The sequence below is a fragment of the Sycon ciliatum genome, chromosome 10 (assembly GCF_964019385.1).
Source record: "Sycon ciliatum chromosome 10, ocSycCili1.1, whole genome shotgun sequence".
NCBI lineage: Eukaryota > Metazoa > Porifera > Calcarea > Leucosolenida > Sycettidae > Sycon > Sycon ciliatum.
The window spans coordinates 3,009,443-3,031,541 of NC_088652.1; the positions used below are offsets into that span (position 1 = coordinate 3,009,443).

At 49.2% G+C, this 22,099-nt stretch overlaps 2 protein-coding genes and 1 non-coding gene across 3 annotated transcripts; 1 reads left to right on the top strand and 2 right to left on the bottom strand.

The window, feature by feature from the left end:
* Positions 1-484: 484 nt before the first annotated feature.
* On the bottom strand, positions 485-4,663 carry LOC135826241 (uncharacterized protein K02A2.6-like). The gene has a single exon (XM_065338870.1). It carries the CDS (start codon positions 4,661-4,663, stop codon positions 485-487), a length of 4,179 nt encoding a protein of 1,392 aa, XP_065194942.1.
* A 7,049-nt stretch (positions 4,664-11,712) lies between these two features.
* LOC135825739 (uncharacterized) lies at positions 11,713-20,889 on the bottom strand. The gene is made up of 6 exons (XM_065338360.1): positions 19,322-20,889; positions 18,297-18,531; positions 17,015-17,190; positions 15,818-15,944; positions 15,211-15,377; positions 11,713-12,391 (listed from the first exon to the last, which is right to left on the bottom strand). Exons 1-6 carry the CDS (start codon positions 20,507-20,509, stop codon positions 12,245-12,247), a joined length of 2,040 nt encoding a protein of 679 aa, XP_065194432.1. The 5' UTR covers positions 20,510-20,889; the 3' UTR covers positions 11,713-12,244.
* On the top strand, positions 15,444-15,515 carry Trnaa-ugc (transfer RNA alanine (anticodon UGC)). The gene has a single exon. It is a non-coding gene; the product is annotated as a tRNA-Ala (tRNA).
* Positions 20,890-22,099: the final 1,210 nt, after the last annotated feature.

The window sequence follows — 22,099 nt, forward strand, 5'->3', positions numbered from 1 at the left end:
ACCTCGTCAGACAATAATTCACTCTGGACCTTTAATTGAAGGAAGGTTGTTTGTCCTATGTTTCAACATCTCCTCTTCCAAAGATGTCTTCTGCCACCGGTGACTGTTAGGTTCGGCAGACAAGAGACAAGTAGTTTATTGGTTAGAATATACGAAGTAGAAAAACTGACAAGATTCAATCTGTAAACGATAGAGAAGACCTTCAAAGATATGCGTGCGTGCATACACAGTAGAGCTAAAGTTGTACGGCATTACGTCATAACATAACACGCCCCTTCGAAGATAAAATTCCATGGGTGTCAACCGGACACAAAATAACAAACAGAGTAACATAATAATAATTATACTCTCACGCCCCTTCTGAGATAAAACCTGATTTTGTCTCAACAAAAATAAACAAATAAATAAATAAAGTCATAACAGACGAGATGAAATGACATAGGCATGATGTCAAGATGAGACCAAATGCTACAGACAAACATTGTCACACATATGACTGTCCAGACATAGATGTAATGGTGAGACGGTCGGGCGTCTTGCGAATACGAGTGCTACGACGAACAGGCTGGGTAGCGGCGTCAGTAGGTACACGTACTGATGAAGTTGGGGAAGGGGTATGACTAGCGGAGTCAACACATGGGGGAACGTACGGACGGAGAAAGCGGCGATTACGCCAGAGGACACGGCCACTGGGCATCTTGACGAAGTAGTCGCGCCGACTGCCAATTGCTACAATGACGCCACGCATGGACCACAGCTTAGTCTGGTGGTGCTGAACATCAACATGGGTGCCAATCCGTAGAGAATGGAGAGAGCGTGCCGATTTGTCATAATGTGTTTTCGGATCTACAGAGCCCACAGCTTCAGCAGACGCAATCCAGTGTCGATCAAAGCTGGCACGGTGGGCGAACACAAACGACTGGAGGGACTGACCGAACAACACTTGGGCGGGGCTGCTGCCATTAGGGCGGGGAGTATTGCGCCACTCCAACAGGCCGCTTTGGAAGGAGTCTACATTCAGATCTCCATTCCGGGTCGTCTTCTCAATGAGCAGTTTCACTGCTTTCACTGCTGATTCCGCGTGGCCATTGGATTGAGGGTAGTGTGGGGTGGAAAAGCACTGTTCCACACCCCAACGCTCACAGAACTCACGTACACGGGAAGCGGCAAACTGCGGGCCTCCATCAGTGAATATCTTGCGCGGTACGCCAACATCTGCGAACCAACGGCGGAAGTGACAAATGATGTCATGGGAGGTAGCGGTACGGCCAATTCGAGCTACACACGGCCAGCCGGACAGACGGTCAGAATATACCAGGAACTGCCAGCCTTGACAGGAGAAGAGATCTGCGCTGGCATACTCGAATGGAAATGTCGGCTGTGGCTCGCGCATCAATGGCTCCTTCTGCTGCGAACGTTGGAGCTCACGATAGACAGGGCAGGCAAGGATCAGGGCTGTGATGTCATCACTCATCCTCGGCCAGTAAACCACTTGACGCGCACGACGCTTGGTACGTTCCAGGCCCTGGTGAGACGAATGCAGGTCAGTCAGTACACGGCGTTGTAGAGACTTGGGCACAACAAGACGAGAGCCACGGAGGACGATGCCGTTATCCAGGGTGAGGTGCTCACGGCCATTCCAATACGGAGCGAGAGCAGGTGGCATGTGACGTCTGGCATAAGGGAAGCCGTCACGAATATAGGTGACTAACTGCATGTAATCAACGTCAGACTGAGCGGCATCGCGGAGCTCGTAGAACGGGAGACCAAATAGCGGTGATCCGGAGTCATCCTGCTGAAGGCATGCACGGATGGCTTGTCCAGATAGCGAGTCGGCTTCTCCCAGGAGATCATCGGCAACCGGGTTCTGCACTGGAGCACGCGACAAGGCATCAGCAAAGGCATGCTCAGAGCCCTTGCGCCACGAGACGTCGAATTGATAGAGTTGTACCTTTGTCATCAGACGTTGGAGCCGAGGATTCTCGACCTGGTCCAGTGTGTAGGTGTTCAATATTGGAACAAGGGGCTGATGGTCAACAACTACATGAAACGACATGCCAGCAAGATAGGTGTGGCATTTTCGGATGGCCCAGGCGACACCCAACATCTCCAGTTCGATCATTGCGTACCGGGATTCGGTGTCGGTGATGAATCTGCTGCCGCACTGAATGAGGCGCCACGAATTATTCTGGTACTGCCAGAGGCCAAATCCGAGACCCTTGGTCCTAGCGGCGTCACACTCGAGACGTGTCTGTGCTGACGGGTCGAAGAAGGCCAATAACGGTGGGTCAACAAGTGCTTGCTTCACAGCGTCCATAGCGACTATGTGCTCGGGTAGCCAGAGAAACTCATTCTTGGCTTTCAGCAGACCGCGGAGAGGCGCTGCGTGTTCGGCGATGGTTGAGCTGAAATCACTGCACTGGTTGACGAGACCCATGAATGATCGCAAGTCAGTGCGATTGGCAGGGATCTCGAAGTCGGTGATAGCGCGGGTCTTTTCCTGGTCTGTCTTCCAGCCGGACTTGTTTATCACGTAGCCGCAGAAATTGATCTCGGTCTCGGCGAAAGCACACTTCTTGGCTGACAGGGTGATACCATATCGACGAGCGCGTTGAAGAACTTCACGAGTTCGTTCCAGGTGCTGCTCAAAGGAATAAGTGAAGACCAGGCAGTCATCCACAACCTTGGAGAATTGCTCAATACCAGCGAATGCTGCATCGGTCCGCTGGTTGAATTCGTCGCCAGCAGAAATTAGACCTTGTGGGTTCCGCAGGTACTGATATCTGCCCCACTGTGTGATGAATGTGGTCAAGCTTCTTAACTCCTCGTCCAAGGGGACCTGCCAGTAGCCGTGGCGAGCATCCAGCTTGGTAAAATACTGGGCGTTACCAAGGTTAGAAACAACATCGCGAGGTGCACGCATGGGATGCGCGGGCCGGGCGACTTGCTTGTTAAGCTTAGTGAAATCCACCGTCATCCGGACTTCTGCAGTGCCTTTCTTTTCGGCTATGACGATGGGGTGACACCACTCCGTTGGCTCTGAGACCGGTGCGATGATGCCATCTGCGACCATCTTGTCTAGCTGGAGTTTCACCTGGTCACGATAGGCGTAAGGTAACCAACGGGCATTGTTCAACTTGAACGGCTGGGCGTCAGGCGCGAGTTGGATGTGCATCAGCTGACCGTCCATGGGTCGGAGCGTGTCCTCTGCAAGTACGTCAGCGAACTCGTCGAGGAAGTCCTGGCGGATACGTATACGCTGGTCTGGTGTAGGGTTGCTGTGCTCTGCAGAACGGGATGTCCCTTGTGTCACTGAAGCGATCTGTGGCCAGTTAGGCGGCAAGAAACCTAACGCCTTGAGCGAGGAGCGCGACAGCAATGCGCTACTGAGTTCGTCATACACATGTAGACGAGTGGTGTGCGTGACATCACGAGCGACAACCCTGGCGGGAACAGTTCCCAAGCTGGTCAATGGCTGACCGTTCACGGAGACAACATGGTCGGGGTCAGGTTCCAGATCAGCTACACTGCCACCAAGTCTGCGGAGATGACTAGCACCAATAGCATCAACATCCGAGCCAGTATCTGGCAACCACTCTAACGTGCACGACCGGTCGTTGTCGTCAAGACGTGTTGACAGCATCACTTTGTCACCAGCCTGCACTGCGTGTATGGTGAGGCATGCGATGGTCTTGCGGCACATTGCCGCGAAGTGGTCCCTGCCCTTGCACTTACGGCACTCTTTGCCCTTGGCAGGACACATTGACTTCGTGTGCTGGGATCGTCCGCACTGCGAGCACTTCGCCCGCTTGTCAGCTGCAGCAGATTTCGGCTTACTAACCAAAGCGGATTTGCTGCGTTGATACGATGACCTTGTTGCGGCATTCACGGATGCCGGTACCATGCCGTCACCGGTCTGCTGTGCGGCTTCTTCAGCCCTGCAGATCTTAGCCGCGGTTTCCAGGGTGAGGGACGGAGCTGCCAGGAGCTTATGGCGCGTGTCGTCGTTGGCTATGCCAACTACGATGCGGTCTCGCATCATGTCGTCCGTCACCTTGCGGAGGCTCTGGGGACAAGTACTGCATAGCTGAGGTGTACACGTGCTGCACAGCTCCATATCAGGGAAATCACACTCTGCAAATAGCTCCCTCATTGCAGTAAAAAAGGAGTCAAATGACTCATTGCGCTGCTGCTTTCTATTGTAAAACGCAATTCGATCTAGGAGGGGGTTCCGTTGGCGTCGGATGTACGCTTTTACTGCTATGATGATCTCCGGAGCATCGGCACTGTGGGAGATGACAATCACATCTTCGCGCATGAAACGACGAATGTCGGCATCGAACGCCTGGCGAAGAGCGGACACCCGAGTCTCACGACTTTGGCTGGCGAGGTGCTGGCACACAGCATAATCTCTCCAAGCCTCCTCCCATGCCGTGAAATCGGCCATGGTTGCAGTGCTGAGCAACACCAGTCGCTCGACAGAAATCGGCTTCTGACTGTAGGATGTCGAAGTGCTGGGTGGTGCCTGGTTGTCGCGCGTTGCGTTTTCGACCAGTGTGGTGAGGCGAGTCTCGCGTGCCTCAGCCGCTTTCATCTGCTGCTGCATCAAGGCGAGCAGGGATACGATTTCAGCACTGATTGGGAAAATTCCAGGTTCCGCCATCACGACAATTCTACAAATTCTACAACTACAAGACACTTCTGCTATACGATCGATCGTTTGAAAATAAAAAGCTACAGAATTCACGGACAACTACAGGCTGTCAAATATTCCGTACTCAGGTTACTAGTAGTTCACTGCGCCATGTTAGGTTCGGTAGACAAGAGACAAGTAGTTTATTGGTAAGAATATACGAAGTAGAAAAACTGACAAGATTCAATCTGTAAACGATAGAGAAGACCTTCAAAGATATGCGTGCGTGCATACACAGTAGAGCTAAAGTTGTACGGCATTACGTCATCACATAACAGTGACTGTGCTTCTTCTAGTTCGTCTTCAGTTGGTTCAGCCGAACCACTTTTATCGGGATCATCGATTGTGGAACCAAGTTCAGTGTTGGCCACTGAGCAGTTGGATGTCCCAACTTTTTCAAATTTGAGTGCGGATGCAGATTTTCTCTCTCTGCGGTTTTCTTAGCTTATGTCCCAAGTATGTCTAGCAGTACCTCCAGGAGTTGCTGCATCAACCTTAGTAAGGATCTTGCGTCAGAGGACCATGCCTTCTTCGTCAAGCTGCTTCTCGGAGCAGGGGTTCGGAGCACGGACATCCGAGTTATTGATATTCAGGGCAGGAGAGGTACGTGTAAAGTAACTCTTGCCTCGACAGCTGCCCGTGACACGTTGCTCTCCCGCGGACTGTCGGCCCAAGGGAAGACCTTGGAATTGTTGCCAGGGGATGGCACTGCTGAAACGGTGCATGTGTTTGGAGTTCCGGAGGAAATGGGGCTGTCGGCCATTGCGTCTTCACTGAGTCGTTTTGGGACACTCTTGGGGCCCGCGAAAAACGAGAAAATGACGGTTGAGGGCTGCACCTTCAGTACAGGTATCGTATACTACACCATGGTACCCACAATCGCTGTCCCCAGCTCCATCACTGTAGGCCGGTACAAACTGCGAGTTTGGCACAAAGGGCAGACCCCCACGTGCTGGAAATGTAGCACCCCCGGCCACATAGCGAGGGATTGCAGGGCGATCTCGCAGCAGGGCACCAAGCCCAGTCCGGGAGCTGCAACGTCAACTGAGTTTGATACGGTTTCTGGTATCTTGGCCGTAGACTACTACGCATACTGCTTCTAGCGGTTTCTTTGGATTTTACTGATTGATTTTTTGTAGTATACTGTATTTATTTATCATGACAAGCACTGGACTGAACTACTAGTATTCCAAGCAACGTCAACAAGCGAGCTTGGACCACCCCAAGAACCACTTGGGCAGGGGCAGGAAAACCAAGAAGTGGCAGCGCTACCAACACCAGCAAAACAGCAACAAGAAGGCAGTGTGAACAAGGAGGCACAGGATCATGTCCCTGATGCATCACAACCTTGGACGTACGCCAATGCGTTGGGAGTTCGCACTCCCTGCACGAGTGCTCGAACCGAGGCGACTGCCCCCACATCTTCATCCACACCCGCGTTCCCGATGAGTAGAGGCAAAGCTGGTCACCCATCACCCGATGACCAAGGCTTCAAGCTGGCTCGTGGGAAACACACGTTCCCAGCGCGTGTTATTACTCCGGCTACAAAGCAGGGAGTCCAGGTGACTGAGAGTGAGGAGAGCAAAGCCATTCGTCAACTCGTCACAAGGCTTCGGATGAGTATGCCACAGCGAAAGCTCGGGAGCAGGCGAAGGGACAGCTTGTAAGTTGTTAGAGGTTGCGCGCCTTGCATTGTTTGTCTCATTGGCTTAACTTTATTCCGAATTTGTCTGTATCTACCTGCATCAACATTTTAGCCCCTACTATGACTCTCCCTCTCAAACCTCATGCACCACCTTTTATACCCCATGCATCTTCGCCGACTCAGTCTGGCATAAAAATAGCCACGCTCAATGCATGTAGTTTAACATACAAACTGCCAGAGATTGCCAGCCTCATCCGCACGCGTCAGTACGACATCTTGGGTCTATCAGAGACATGGCTAGATCCCGAGATTACAGACGGAGAGCTCAGTATTGACGGGTACAATCTGATTCGAAAAGACCGCACTCAACGCTTGGGTGGCGGAGTCTGCTTCTACTACCGTCAAGATCTCCCAGTTCGATCCCGCCCAGATCTGCATTCTGAATCTACAGAAACAGTCTGGGTAGAAATAAACGGAAAACCAGGTCGACACCTGGTTGGTTGCGTGTACTGGCCACCGGGGGAGCCAGTGTCTTACTGGGCAGATTTGGAAGCAGATATTGTACGAGCAGCTGTGCAGTCTTCTTCCGTGACCCTAGTTGGAGACTTTAATGTAAATATGGACCCAGCCCATCCGGTACCTCAGCACAAACACCTCACCGACCTCTGGCCTCCACAACATCGTCATACAGCCGACCCGTGAAACTCCACAGTGCCCTGAAGGCACGATGATCGATCTCATATTGACCAACCCGGCGCTAGTGTCCCTAGCAACGGTTGTGCCCACTGATATTAGTGACCACAGCGCTGTGGAAGCCTTTATTCAGCTTGCCGTTGACGTTCCACCCGCGTCATCCACGACGTCGCGGCTGACCAGGAATATACGTGGCGTTGACATTAACTCTTTTCGGCAAGATATCCTTGAGGCTTCTCTACATGATTTTTCGGATCACAATGATGTAAATCACATGTGGAAAGAGTGGCACACTAAGTTCCTGTACGTTTTGGACAAGCATGCCCCGCTGCACAACTCTAAGCCTTCCCGGAGGGCGATACCTCCCTGGTCTGACAGAGAGCTGCACCAGCTCGAACAGCGTAAACGGCGGCTGCACAGCCGTTGGCGGAAGGATAGGACAAACGGCACACTGTATGCAGAGTTTAAACAAGCACGTAGCACTGCTCGGAACGCGTATCGGCGCAAGCGAAACGAGTACTTCTCCCGTCAGTGCGAAGAAAATGTGGCCAACCCTAGGAAGTCTTGGGCCATTCTAAATGCAGTCACTGGGCGTTCACGTCGTCGCCAAGATCCTAGTTGTAGCATCAGCGAGGTGGCCGACACGTTCCACTCCATTGTCACCGATCCCAACCGTCCTGAACAACTCTGTACCCCGCACGGTCCCGCTGGACCCGTCTCCTTGACCGAACTTGATCCTGTGACTCCTGCTGACGTCCGACGTCTCCTTGAGAAGTTGGATGCGCGGAAAGCCACAGGTAGTGACGGCATACCGGGCTCTCTGCTACAGCAGTGTGCTGACTTGCTTTCATATTCTCTTGCTGTGCTCTTCTGCACCTCGCTGAGGACTGGAACCATTCCATCCGCATTTAAATTGGCGTCTGTCGTGCCACTGTACAAGGCCGGTGACCCATCAGTCCCCACCAACTATAGACCTGTATCCCTTCTCCCAATAGTGTCCAAGTTGCTGGAGAGGGTAGTGCAACACCAGTTAGTTCGTCATTTGGACTTGACCCAGGCATTACCCGAAACACAATTTGCCTTCCGCAAGAAATGTTCCACGGAAGACGCCCTCTGTGTGCTGACTGACGGCGAGAGACAGTGGCAAGACCACAGAGCTGTGCCTATTAGACATGTCGAAGGCTTTTGATAAAGTGCACCACGACAAGTTAATTCAAGACCTCCTTGCGGTTGGAATTTCTGGAAAAGCCCTTAGTTGGTTCGTCGACTACTTGTCCGGCCGCAAGCAGCAGATCCTCATCTCGCCTTCAACCAGCCCTGCTCTGGCTTGCACCTGCGGAGTGCCCCAAGGCTCTGTTCTCGGCCCTGTCCTCTTCAGCATATACACACGCGATGTCCCTTTGGCTTCCTCGCCTATGCCAAGTGTACAATTTGCAGATGACATAGCCCTGTACGACTCCCAGGCCTCAGCGGCGGAAGCGTCCAGAACCCTCACCACAGCGGCAACTGCTCTGGCCGGTTGGCTGAAGTCCCGAGGCCTTATCTTGAACGCCACCAAGAGCCAGGTTCTGACTATCTCTCCCCAGCAGCATGTACAGGAAGTAACAGTCAAAAGCGGCGACTGTCTCCTCCCCTCAGCGTCTTCTGCGCGCTACCTCGGCGTTCACCTTGACAATCGCCTAGATTGGGACACCCATGTAAACTATGTGGTCACCAAGGTTGCCAAGAAAATTGGCGCCTTGTGGTGGGCACGCCGAAGCCTATCAAGACGCTCTCGTCAGGTGTATGTGGAGGCGGTCATAATGCCCGACCTGCTTTATGGCTCCTGCTGTGTTTCAGCCGCAATGCGAGAGGGTCAACTGAAACGACTGCAAACCACGCAAAACAGAGCCATCCGCTGTATCGATGGCAACCCGCCCCGGACAGCCATGCAGCCGCTGCTCACTGCTCACTCCCTGTACCGTGTCAGCGAGCTCTACAGGCAGAAAATATTGATCACCATCTGGCGGTGCATCCACGCCCGCACCAGCCCTGTGCTTGCCCAGCTTCTGACCCCGGCACAAGGCACCCCTACCCGCCATCAGCAGTCAAATGGCCTACTAAGCCAGGCAAACCGTAGCCGCCGCGGTCAGCGGAGATTTTCTGTTGCTGGTGCTCTGCTGTGGAACGCTCTCCCTGGTGAGGTCCGCACAATTACCCGGCTACCTGAGTTTAAGCATGCATGTGTACCATACGCCTGTAGGGAGTAGTTCGAGTTGCTGCTGATTGCTCTGCTCTCCCTCCCCGTGCAGTTCAGTAACCCGCACGTAGTATCACAGATACATCGTATTCTCTCTCTCCCCCCGTTTACCCGCAGTTATTAGTATCCTATTCTCTTACTTTGTGCTTCTATAGCTTTTACTATGTTCTTCCATAGCCACTTCTAGGCTAAGCCTTCGCCGTCATTTTATTGGGTCGTCATCCCGTTTGAATGTGCGAAGTGAAATAAAAACCAACCAACCAACCAACCAATGTTGAAACGTGGACCTGGGAGGACTTAGCCGAGGAAATCAAGGATCACAGTTCGTTGCTGCGCTTCTTGGCGAGAAGGAACGTAATTCAGAACAAATTGCAATGCATCAGTTGTACACGCTCTGCCAGTCTCTATGGGTCTAACAGGACAAGCGACAAGTATATGTGGCGTTGCGCCGGCTGCAACAAGACATGGAGCATTCGGACTGGATCAAATAATTCGGTTACTAGTAGGGCTGAAACAATTATACCGAATACTCGAGTACTCGCTCGGTTTTTTCAAAAATAATCGTACTCGGAATAGATCAGAGTACTCGTTCATACATGGTACATGCTTTTACCACAGATATCTGCAGTTTCAGAGCAGCAGTCGGCAGATATTGATGTGCAGACTGTGTGGTGAACACTTGTTCACGAGTAGAGAGAGCCCAAATGACCCACCAACCAATATACCCGAGAAAAATGACTGCTACTCGCTTCGATCAGGGTTGCATCATGTGATTTTAAGGCCCTTGGTGTGCAATTTTTAGGTGATGAAGAATACTCGAATATTCGATCGGAGAAAATCAGAGTACTCGAACTCGGGATCTCAGTGCCAACTTTCACCCCTAGTTACTAGTAAACGAGGAAGTCTTTTTGAAAATATTTCACTCTTCTATCGCCTGTTTGAACCACCATCCGCCGACAAACTGGACGACCTTTCCCGATTGGTCCCCAAAATGGTTAGTAAACTTGCATTAAACACAATTCTCCACGGCAATATGTGGCTGGAAAAGAATTTAAAGCTTGGTGGCACACTTCCAGTGCTTATTGATCTCTACACGCCTGAAGGGACCAGTACTACATTTTTCGTAGCCGTGGAGGAGTCAACTAACTTGGCAGTTGTAGAGAGAGCACGTTCAGTAGACGATGTGCGTAGGCAATAGGAAAAATGGTGTGCACCTGGCTCCACTATCGTATTGAAACATTCCTCTATCGATGGTTCATCACTGGAGAGAAGTAGATATGACTATGTGAATGTTGATGGGCAGTCTCAACCATCGGAAGTGCTTAAGAAAGGGTACAAGGATGCCATTGCCAGTTTTGTGGATGATGTAGAAAAGACCAAAATTAGACTCACATCAATCGGATCAAAAATGCTCAATATGGGAACTGCCCAAGCAGCTTTGGTTGTTCCGCTGGAAAGGTATTATTATTATATTTCGCAAACTACCCAGCCAAGAATACGTATGCACGCTTCCTCTCCTGTGTCAACACGGACAGTGGCGACCAGATGAAGGCGAGGTTGATGAGGATTAGAATGCAATCAATAACTACTGATGAGACATATGTGATCTGGTTTCACCTGGTTTGTAAAGATATTCACGTTTTGGGGACTTGTGAACAACTATTTGTGGAAGCACAAGCTATTTGTATATTTTTGAAACATTGTACTGAAATGTATTGTCTGATTTCTGATCTTGTACAAGGTATTATAATTTGTATTGATGATTTCAGAGTTCTTTGGCCATGATGCATTTTGCTTTTGTTGTTTGTCTGGATGTAGTTTTTTAAAACTACATCCAGAAGTGCTTCCAATCTTTGTTCTCGCGTGTTAGAATTTTATAGAATGTTTTTGGTTTGTTTTGGTTTTTTCTACTTCTCCTGCCATCTGTAGATCGCATAGAGGAACTATATTTTGAAACCTTCTCCAATAATGTGTCGATCTTCCAAAATTTGTGTTGTTTTCAACATGATAAATTACCATCTTGTCACCAGTGTTGTTATCTTGATCTTTACGCTATTTTAGTTTTTAAAAGTCTTTGCAAATTGAGCCACTCCCTGTACTGTCCTTGATTAGGAGGGAATGAAAAAGTTCTATAGTTATTACGAGAAGTGCCTTGTTGACTAGATGTGTAAAATTGCGTGAATGCTTGCAAACCTACTGTTAGGTTCACGATTTCAAATATGCACGCACTCGCACACTCGTACTCACCTTGACACACTGGTACTCACCTTGACACACTCGCACTCACCTTTTCACCCTTGTACTCACCTTTACACTCTCGTACTCACCTCTGTTCCCTTTTCTAACCGTTTCTTCCATTGGCCTGGGTAGCTTCGCAGGTGTGGGCACAGGTTATGCGGCCGAGTCCGTCAACTAAACCACATTAATTTTCCGTTTGCTCACCAGCCAAGTTCATAACATTTTTTTTCATTTTTAAACACGAATTCCAATTTCTTTTGGAAACCAAGATTGAAATCGAGATACATGTACTAATTGCAACCCTAAGGGAATAATCCTATACGTAAAGAAAATACAGTATGGATTGGTGTGACATTTGAGAGTGGATTATTAGCCAATCAGTAGCGTAGACAAAATGCAGTCACGGAAATACTGCAAGCAAGAGCTAATGACATAAATTTGTACGGATGCTGATATCGCCACTAGACCTAGAGCCATTACAGCAAGTATCAGCTGCACTACCCAGCAACCTGCCTAATGTAGATCAGTTACCTTATAGCTTAGCCAACAGATATTCTCCTACATTCAACGGAAACAAAACAAAAGCCGGCAGATTAAGATAGGAAGGTCCGTGTTGGCTGCTGACCACAGATTCTCTGTCCATCGCCAGAGGCAAGAGCGTAGCAAAGAGCATAGCGTAGCAATGAAGTGTATGTGTGTATATTGCCTCACTCATACACGTAGCAAAGAGTCCGGCCTAGCAATGAAGTGTATGTGTGTGCACTGCCTCACTCATTCCCTCCGCCTCGGCCCACTGGTGTCTCTCAGCGTCTTCGCTAGCGTGTGGTCCAAGTGTCACCTTGCCAACTTCATAACTCCTGTGCTTGAAAATCGACACGCGAGCCTGGAGCAGAAAAGAAAAGAATTAATTACAGAAAGTTAAAGTGCCGCCGGATCACAAAAAATGACCATTGTGATCGGAAAAATATGGTAGTTACCCCTCCCCCCCCCCCCCATCCCACGCTTTTTTTTATATACCGTATTTCCGCAAATAGTAGGCCGGTCTACTATTATTTCAAACTCGTCCTAACCCGGCCTTATATTATAGCTGCCCTCAGGAAATTTACAGCTTACTATGCTTATGCAATCAACGGAATTCCGCCACCTTGCAGTTGATTTTCCCCATTTCTCTCCTCATCAATCCCTACTTGTCTTTGTACATACATCTACATCTACTGTTCTTTCAATCAAATGAACCCCTCGATAGGCACATTGCCTTTGGGTCATTTCATAATAATAATAATAATAATAATAACCCGGCCTTATAATTGAGGACGGTCTTGTATTCGAGGATGGTCTTTTATTCTTTCAACCCAGTTTGACCCCGGTCTTCTATTTTTTTCTATTTTTCGCCACACAGTTTGAGCACGGTCTTCTATTTTTTCCCACATAACAGTTGTAAGACTCATTTAGGCCCGGTCTTCTAATCGGAGACAGTCTTGTATTTTTTCAATCGCCCCCCCCCCCCCCTGCCCCGGCCTTGTATTCGAGGAAGGCGTTGTATACGAGGACGGTCTTTTATTTGCGGAAATACGGTATTTTTCTTTTCTCTTAATATCAGTGGGACGATTGTCATTAGGTTTAGGCCTGTTTTGGAACTCCACTCGAAATAAAGCCAAAAAACAACAACAACAACAACAACAACAACAACAACAACAACAACAACAACAACAACAACAACAACAACAACAACAACAACAACCCCTCACTATGTTGCTACGGAGTAAGTGAGGGGTGCCGCGTAATTATAAATGTCATATGAACTGCCCCCACCCCCACCCCCCATGGCTGGGTATCATCCCCCTCTCTGGGGTTGCTCCTCACATTAATGTTGCAATGTCTATTTCATGAGAATGATTGACTTGAATGAATAATAAACAATAATGAGAGGATGAAAAAGTGTTTCAACTCCGAGTTTCACGCAACGATAAAAACTTTCAAGAAAGGTTGCATGGTGAGCGAGAAAAAGTACTAGTGCGCTCACACGAAACGTTTTACGTATCTGACTACAAGGCACACAAGTAACAGAGAGTAGTAAAATACCTACATCTACTTCACTACTATCTATGTAAAAAGGAAAAGGATATATGGATACGAGTTAAAAGTAACTCTCCACCACTGTAACCATATACACTGTACTACATTCCCGTATGTCACATGACTGTCGCCTTGGAGTCGACCAATGACAGATCAAATTACGCGGGCTAGAAAGCGCGATCCTGCCTGCTGAATAGTGATGGTACTAGTTCCACTGCCCGTCGTCAAGTGACGACGGGCAGTGGACGGAATCCACTGCCCGTCATCACTTGACGGTGGGCAGTGGACAGAATCCACTGCCCGTCGTCACATGACGACGGGCAGTGGACAGCATCCACTCATGAGTCTACCATTTCAATGACAAGCTTTCGTGGTCTGAAAGTACATGCAAAAGTCATGTACTGTAGTCGGTGTTCGGTTGTCGAAGTCACTTTCACTCAGCTCACAGCCTCATACAGGACTCGAGTATCAGAATGGTTCATGTAAACTCAAAGATTGTGAGTGATCTCCGTGGCTTGGGTGCATACGGGAAACACGCTCCAGTCACTCATACTCAGTCAGTACCGCTGCTCATGGATTCCGCGGTACTGCCCTCATACTCGTGCAGGAACCTGTGCATACAGTCAGAAAGTGCAATAACTAGGCACAAAACTGACAGAGCACTGAGACATTCGACGTCCTGACACCTAGCTTCAACACATCTCCGTAGCGCTAACCAACAGCCTTCCAACTCGGAAGGTTCAAGGTTATGGAGAGACAAAAGAGGGGAAGGTAAGCGCAACGAAACTGAGATCAAGCTGCAGTCCCAACGGAACAAAGAATGTCGATTGTTACTGGACGATGACGAGACCAGTAAGATACTTGACGAAGCGGTCTAACTACAATTCGAAGCAGCAAAGCAGCATACTACACAACTTGGGTGGCTTATAAATATCAAAGATAAGTATAGATAAGTACCTTCCCCTCTTTGGTCTCTCCCTAACCTTGAACTTTCCGAGTTGTCTTTCATACTTGACAAACCCAGCCAAAGCAAATCCCTTAGTCACACACCCAGTTTCCCTTTTAATGTTCTCTCATTTCCCTTATTTTTCTGGTTTTCGCTAACTTCGGCCATTTTCTCTTTTTTGGTGGCAATTTTTGATTATTTTTGCGTTGCTTCCGCAATGTTTTCGTTCTTTTTATTCATTTCTAACCCATTGCTCATGGGGGACCAAAAGCTGAGCTTCCTTATTGTCAGATCACCCCTACATGCCGCGATATTGTGAAAATCAGGGCCGCATGCGTCCTTGTCACACCACAAAACAACCCAATTATGAACACTCATGGTTCAGTGCCAATACCGGTAGTTTTCCGATCAAAGTCAAAAAGCCCTGGTATCCTGGTATTATACCGGTTTTCCCGGTATAATACCGGGAAAACCGGTATGGTTGGGAAGTAGGGTCTTTGATGGTACGGTAAGGTATGGGACAGGTACGGGATAGCACCAGGCATGCAGATGGCACAAACAAACAAATAAAAAAACACCGAAATAAAGCTGTGTAGACCCTGGCTGGGGCCAGACGTTACTGAAATAATGTCTTTTGCACAGCTACGGGAATAAAAAAGAAATAGTCCCCCCCCCCCTACCTTGACAGTGCAGGCGATGTAGAGACGGTCCCGCTGTAAGCCGTCCAAATCAAACGTCGTCTCGTGGTTGAAGTCAGCATGGTTCACATTATCGCAGTGAACTAGCGCACTATTGCTGCGACGCACCTCGGTCTTGGCGGACATCAAACGCACCCTGGCTTGAGCACCTGGGCAAGAGCAGTCACCAGTAATAAAAATCTATTCCCCATATCAAGATGGTGTCATGTGTGCGTGGGGGTTTAGCTCAGTGGTAGAGCGCTCGCTTTGCATGCGAGAGGCCATGGGTTCGAACCCCATATCCTCCAAGATTTTGATCTTTTTTTCTCCAAATTTTCCATTTTGTACATCCCCTTGCACAGATAGCGTTGTTCCTAAGAAAAAAGCAATGCAGCAGTTTCGGCCCCGCTGTGCTGTGTCTACGTCTACGGGGGGGGGGGGGGGGGGAGGACTGGGAACGTAGCATGAATGAACGCAGTTTTGGTGTAAAGAAGAAAGAGTGGTTTGCAAACTTATACGAATATTCGTACGGAGAAAATATTCGTTCGATCGCGCTTCTAGACGAATATCAATCGAATATTCGAGTATTCGTTGCAAGCCTGAAACTTACTGAAAGACTTGTTATTCTTTGGTCGCGGCAATTCCTGCGCTCGGAGCACTCGACAGCGGAGTTTTGAGCCGTTCGCCGAGAAATGCAGCCCGACCACAAGCTGGCCTCGCGGTGTGTCCGGATTCGCCTGAAAAACGACGGCAACAGCAGCAACAGCGGCAGCAGCAGCAGCAACACCACAATCACCGGTACCATTATCACCAGCACAACCACCAACACAGGCATGATGCCACGTAATGCACACACACACAAACATGGACGTGCATTTGTCATGGGAACTACCACCGCATCTTAAACCATTTGACTGGTTCCAACGGGATAGCTCCACTAGGAACCAACTCTGCCTTCCTCTAGCCCGCTCTTCTGCCTTGCTACACTCCCCCCTTTTCAATGGCTATTTGCATTGGCTTAAGCTGCACAAGGAGACAAAGGGCAATTCTACTTTAACAGCATTCAGGAACGCCTTGCTTTACCAGTAGACAACAATTTCAGTCCATATTTGCTTCTTTCTTCTTTTCCTTTTCTTTTTGACTTCTTACTCTTTTCCATGTTAGCCATGGTTGGCTATAAATACCCTGCAATCGCCACGCAAAGTGGTCATTGGCTACCCCAGCCATGTATTACTTGGAATAAATTAAATAAATAAACTGGTATAAATAACTATGGCAACAGATGAATGTCACCATGGTAACACGTGAACATAACCAAGGGTACATGAAACCCAGAGTGTGCAGCTCTGATAGAGTTGCTGTCATTCTGTTGTATTAGCAAGAGACCCCCCCCCCTCCCTTGTCGGCATGCATACACACACAGCACCGCCAACACACATGCACAGAACCAGAAATATACATGTACATGCAGAAAATTCAAGTCGTGAAAATCAAGTTTGCACCTTGCACCATTTCGCAGCACAGTGTTCGCAGGCAGGTCTGGGGCTGCGCAACACCCGGCATGTACCGTATTTTCCGGAGTATAGTGCGCACTTTAGATGTGCTATTTTAGGCCCTAAATCGCAGGTGCGCACTATGCTCCGAATATGAAATGCATATACTTCAATGAAGATTGGAGTGCGCACCCCCAATGAAGATTGGGGGGTGCGCGTTATACAAAGGTGCGCACAATACTCCGAAAAATACGGTACTTGACTGACACGACTGGATTTCAAGGAGCAGTTCAGAAGTATCATCAGCAACTCACCAAGAATGTCGTGTTCTGATCCAAGCTCAAGCTGAGCATTCTCCACTTCACTCCCAACTTGAGGTCAGACAGTGCCAGGCAAATCTTGCCAACCCGTCTGCCGGATCTCTGCTGTGCTGCATTGTCCAGGACCGTCAGACTCATCCTCCCGTTTGCAATCTCACCTCTGTCTACGCCTGTAGTGGTACACAGGCAAGAAACAGAGGCAGGCCATGCATTTCAAACACTGGTTCACTGCAATGCAGTAATCTCTGCTCGTTTTATTTCTATTAACACACCTGGTTGAAAGTGTAGTCACCTGAAGCAGTTCCGCTGGCTTTTGAAAGCAGAATTTGTGCCGAGGTCACGCCAAGCGCGATTCAGCGAAAAAAGCGCTCTTTCACGTCATCTTTCCTACAGAAACAGCTGAATTTTCGGTTGCAGCCGTTCTCAGCAGTCAGCGGTTTTCAGCGCGAATGGAGCGCTGAATGGATTCAGCCACTTTCAGCCATTCTGGCGGATTTCGGGGAAAGGAAACTCGTACAAATCCAAAGCGCATCTTGCCATCGATGCATCGTCTTCTGAAATATTCCGGCTTGCGGTTGTTTGTTTCGTTGTTGGTCCAACTTTTCTCATTGCCTGCTGTCTGTTATTGTCTCGTCTTTCCTCGTGCGCTTTCTACGAGGCACGATTTGGTTCGACAATCAAACAAGGGAGACTATTGTGCGATAGAAGCATGCGCACCATGATATCGGTGCAGAGCAAGATGCTGACAGCAGCACGGAAATGTGTTCAGAAGTCTAATGGACCATAGTAGATGTTATTTCAACACAGTGGTTTCACATCGTCGTCGTCAAATACTGTAGAACGGGTAATTTTAGCGACGTAAAAAACCTAGCAAATTTAGTGATCTACTCATTTTCGCTAAAGTTTCAAGTCGCTATTCCGTTGGGACATTAGTAGTGCACTGGTGATCCGTGAGTAAAATCGCTGCAAATCGCTAAAATGAAACGTCGCTAACCGGTTGACAATGGGAAAACGCTAAAATCAATAGTCGCTAAAATTACCCATTCTACAGTAAATAAATGTGTGCAGAAAGCGACCATGCCATACGGGCCATGGAATACAACATGGCCGACACCACGTGACCCATAGATGCAGGGGCTGAGTGGAGTTGGAAGTTGGAACCAACATGGCTGTCCTGTATTGGTCGTGTGATACGTGTGAAACAATTGTTTTGCCGAAGTTGATAAAACAATTATTTTACGTACTTTCCAAACAAACACAAACCTTCCACTCTCACCATCAAACTCCAGTAGTTGGTTGAACAATGGATTGCGATTGTCCTGCTCAAGATTCCCCTTGGCCAGCCAGACTTTCCTCTCCAGCCTACGATTGGTCGGTTGAGGAAATCGCGATTGTGAAGCGGCTGCTGAGGCAGCCGAAGCAGTGGCCAGATCTGCAGGGCTAGGTGGAAGTGTTTCACGGCTACTGTGTCGCCGGACGCTATTGTATGCCACCTTGGTCTTCTTCATAACCTGAGCATTGGAGAAGATGGATAGAGAATTTTGCCATGTTGGTTTCTTATGGTTTGTTCAATTTCTGTCAGTAAGTTTGCACTAAGAGCAGGACATAAGCAAATGCGTCTGATGCAGAAAACACATCTGAATAGACACACACACACACACACACAAACACACACACACGCACGCGATCGTGCGCACACACACACACACACACACACACGAGCGCACACACATGCACACAAAGACACACACACACTCGCACGGGAGAGACAAGAGGGGAAATTCCCTGTAATAGAGGTTTCAACATTCTCGTCAACATGACTCAGCCGTGAAACTGACTATGCAGCAGATAGCAGGATGCAAGGCTCCATACAGCAGATAGCAGGATGCAAGGCTCCATACAGCAGATAGCAGGATGCAAGGCTCCATACAGCAGATAGCAGGATGCAAGGCTCCATAGACATATTGTACAGTCGAACTTTGAGTGTAACAACACTTGGCGAGGCATGAGAAAAGTGTACTTATTTGGAAAATGTCCTTATACAGCACCCGAAGTCTCATTATATGTATTACTGTGTTGTGGGACTTTGCTCTGGGCATGGAAAGTCTGTCGTTATTCGCGAAGTGTCGTTATACCCAAAGTCTCATTATATGTATTACTGTGGGATGGGACTTTGCTCTGGGCATGGAAAGTCTGTCGTTATTCGCCAATTGTCGTTATATCCGCAGTCGTTATTAGCGAAGTTGACTGTACATGCAAATGATAAGAAAAAGAGAACAATGAAAGAGAGCGTTGTTTTACCTTGACTTGTACACAGGCTGAGCGCGTGCACTCGGGCAAGCACCTCGCACTGTGTACGAGCACCTCTAGTCTGCCATCGTCGGACATGTAGCGCAGTCGGATGTTGAGGATGCCTTGCCCACTGCCTCCACCGCCACTACCGCTACCAGCCAGCATGTGTTCATCGGGCTCCGGGAATGACGGCTGCTCGTGAATCGGGCTGCCGCCGTCCGTGCCTTCATCACTCTCGGGGAGCAGGAGATCACCTGTGGACGTGTACGTAGCGTCGTCGAATGGTTCTTCGTCGTCGCTGGTGAGAAAACTCGTCAGCGAGCCTGCACTGTCCCGGCAGTTATAGAGTAGCGCTGGCGGTTTGCGTGGCGTACCAGTGCGTGATGGCCGGTGAGTTGACGATGCACGATGTCCTTGTGTTGGTGGGTCCACTGGTCTGTGACAGGTTCCGATACGTCGCGGTGTCGCCGACACGGATTGCCGCCCGACGCACGTCAGCAGCTTGCTCGGAGCGGCAGCAGCTCCACTGCCGGGTCGCAGAGGACGCCGCGGAGGAGCTAACCTGCTGCCGTAACGTTGCCGCTTAGGAATGCCTGTGTGTGTCGCTGGGCTTGCCGACTGTGGAGTAAAGCCAGTGCTGGCTCGGCCATTCAGCATTGACCTATCCGGCTTTTGATGCACACTAAGCCGCTCACTTTGATCAATGACAACCGTGCGAGACACTCGCCTTCCTGGACTCCCGTCAGTGAACCCAGCGTCGGAGATATTCGTCGGATAGTCGGGCGCGCACGGTTGGCTCTCTTGGCGCGGTGAGTCACCATTGATGAACTGACTTGAGCTGGAGAACGAGGGTTCAGGGTACGTAGTCTGTGCACCTCCGCTCAACAAAATTGAGGGTCGCGATGGGAAGCGATATGGAGAGAGGCGCGGACGGAACGTGGACTTTGATTGTTGGGGTGGCTCACGGCTTGTAGTCGTAGTGTCTGTACGGTGATGAGCAAGCTGTTCAAATCCATCGCGGTAGGGGCCCTGGGGACCGTTTGGAGCCTGGCCGGGTTTTTCACCATCGTACTCAGTGGGTTTCTCTCGCTTCCTGCCGCAATGCTTGACCAACTTCCAGATGATCAGCAGGAGAATGAAGGCGAGGACTCCGGCACTCGCCGAAACAGCGCTCACTTTTGTCGTGCTCCAAGACATGACAAAATTAATTGTACCTTCGCGAACGCACACCCATTCCTTGCTGACCGGTGGGACGCTGCATTGCACTAGGCAAGCACTTTCGGGCCTTGGAGAGCCTCTCTTTGCCGCGCGACTCTCTATCTCAGCTCGCTGCTGGTTGAATGACAACTTCTAATGGCAAAGCAAAAACGATGCCATTCATTTCCATGGGAAACGAAGCAGTATTCGATGTTCTTCTCCAGTCATACATGTATCTGCTCCTCTTGACTCCACTGGAAACTCGTAGCGAGCCCATGACTCGTTCGACGATCCTTCCCCTCTCCATTCGACTGCCATCCGGATACCAACGGTTTTCAGCCGAGCGCTTCTCTCTGGGTCGGAGTATGGACGAGTCCACCGTGTTTCCCGTCTCTTTCCGCTTTCTCCACACCTGTGCACCGTGTCCCTGTCATACTCATGCATGTCCACACATCGTGCTACATGTTCAACGACTTGAACAGGTCAAGTGGTGTTTTGTGTTGCTTTGCTCTGCTCTGCGCCACAAACTAGTGCCGTGTGTACGTGTGTGCTGTCGAATAAATGACATCATTTTGCTCCAGACTGGTGCTCTTTTTCCTGCTTCCAACCACGAGCCACGTGCGTGTATTTTACCAGCTGCTGAATGAAATCCGACCACGTGAAACAACAGAATAGTTTTTTGTGCCGTGCCTGAATAGTACAGCAGTGTACTGGCCCGGATTTCATTCACAAAATGGACCCGATCCCACACTTGCCTTGCTCTTATCCTTCCTATGCCTGTACATGACATTGTATTGTATTGCAAATCAGATCAGCCCGTAGATCTACTGTGAGCAAGTCAGGAAGTAATTAGTTACTTCCTGGGAGACACACTATACCCTGATGACTGGTGATTTTTGCTTTTTTTTTAGAAGTCCCCATTATTTTGAGTTGAGCTTTTTTTGGAATCGTGGTTGATGGATCAGAAGTGCACTGCAGAGCCGGTCACACATGGAAAACGGAGTCGGAAGTCTCTTGTCGGTAGGCTCCGGCGGATTACATGTATGCTCGCGAAATTATGGAATTACTTGGTATGCTTTCATGGATTCTCGCATTATGCTCGCAGAATCCTCATAAGGCCAAACTAAAGAAGGTGTGTGGTTCGACTAACATGGACATTTTTTTTACGGGCGGGCGGGCGGATTTTTTTTTTTTAATATATTTTTTAGTACATGTAAATACACTGTATACGCGTATCGAGTAGACTCTACTACCAGCACAAAGGCAGCAGTCGTACCACTCACTGCACTGCACTGCAGTACAACTACAAGTCAAGTCCAATAGGAGCCGCCTGCGTCCGCAGACTCACGCCGCACAGCACGTAGACGTGGACGTGTTCAGTCCACGTACGTCAGTCACACGACAGCCCGCCGAAAAAAAGTTACGGTCGGGCTGAAATTGTACGGTCGGTCGGGTGAGTCGAACCACACACCTTCTTTAGTTTGGCCTAATAATATTATTATGCTTTGGCACCCGGGATACATATCCACTTTGTTGTACTCATGGAGCCTCAAAGTTCGGAAAATTGTGCTTTTTTCGTACTTGCAAGTG

What these genes read in the sequence shown, in the direction of transcription:
- LOC135826241 (XM_065338870.1), bottom strand. Translation starts at nt 4,663, where the DNA reads ATGGCGGAACCTGGAATTTTCCCAATCAGTGCTGAAATCGTATCCCTG.
- LOC135825739 (XM_065338360.1), bottom strand. Translation starts at nt 20,509, where the DNA reads ATGTCTTGGAGCACGACAAAAGTGAGCGCTGTTTCGGCGAGTGCCGGA. An exon ending in ATCAGAACACGACATTCTTG is followed by an intron (nt 15,945 to 17,014) that starts GTGAGTTGCTGA and finishes GTCGTTTTTCAG; the next exon opens with GCGAATCCGGACACACCGCG. An exon ending in ACATCGCCTGCACTGTCAAG is followed by an intron (nt 12,392 to 15,210) that starts GTAGGGGGGGGG and finishes TTTCTGCTCCAG; the next exon opens with GCTCGCGTGTCGATTTTCAA.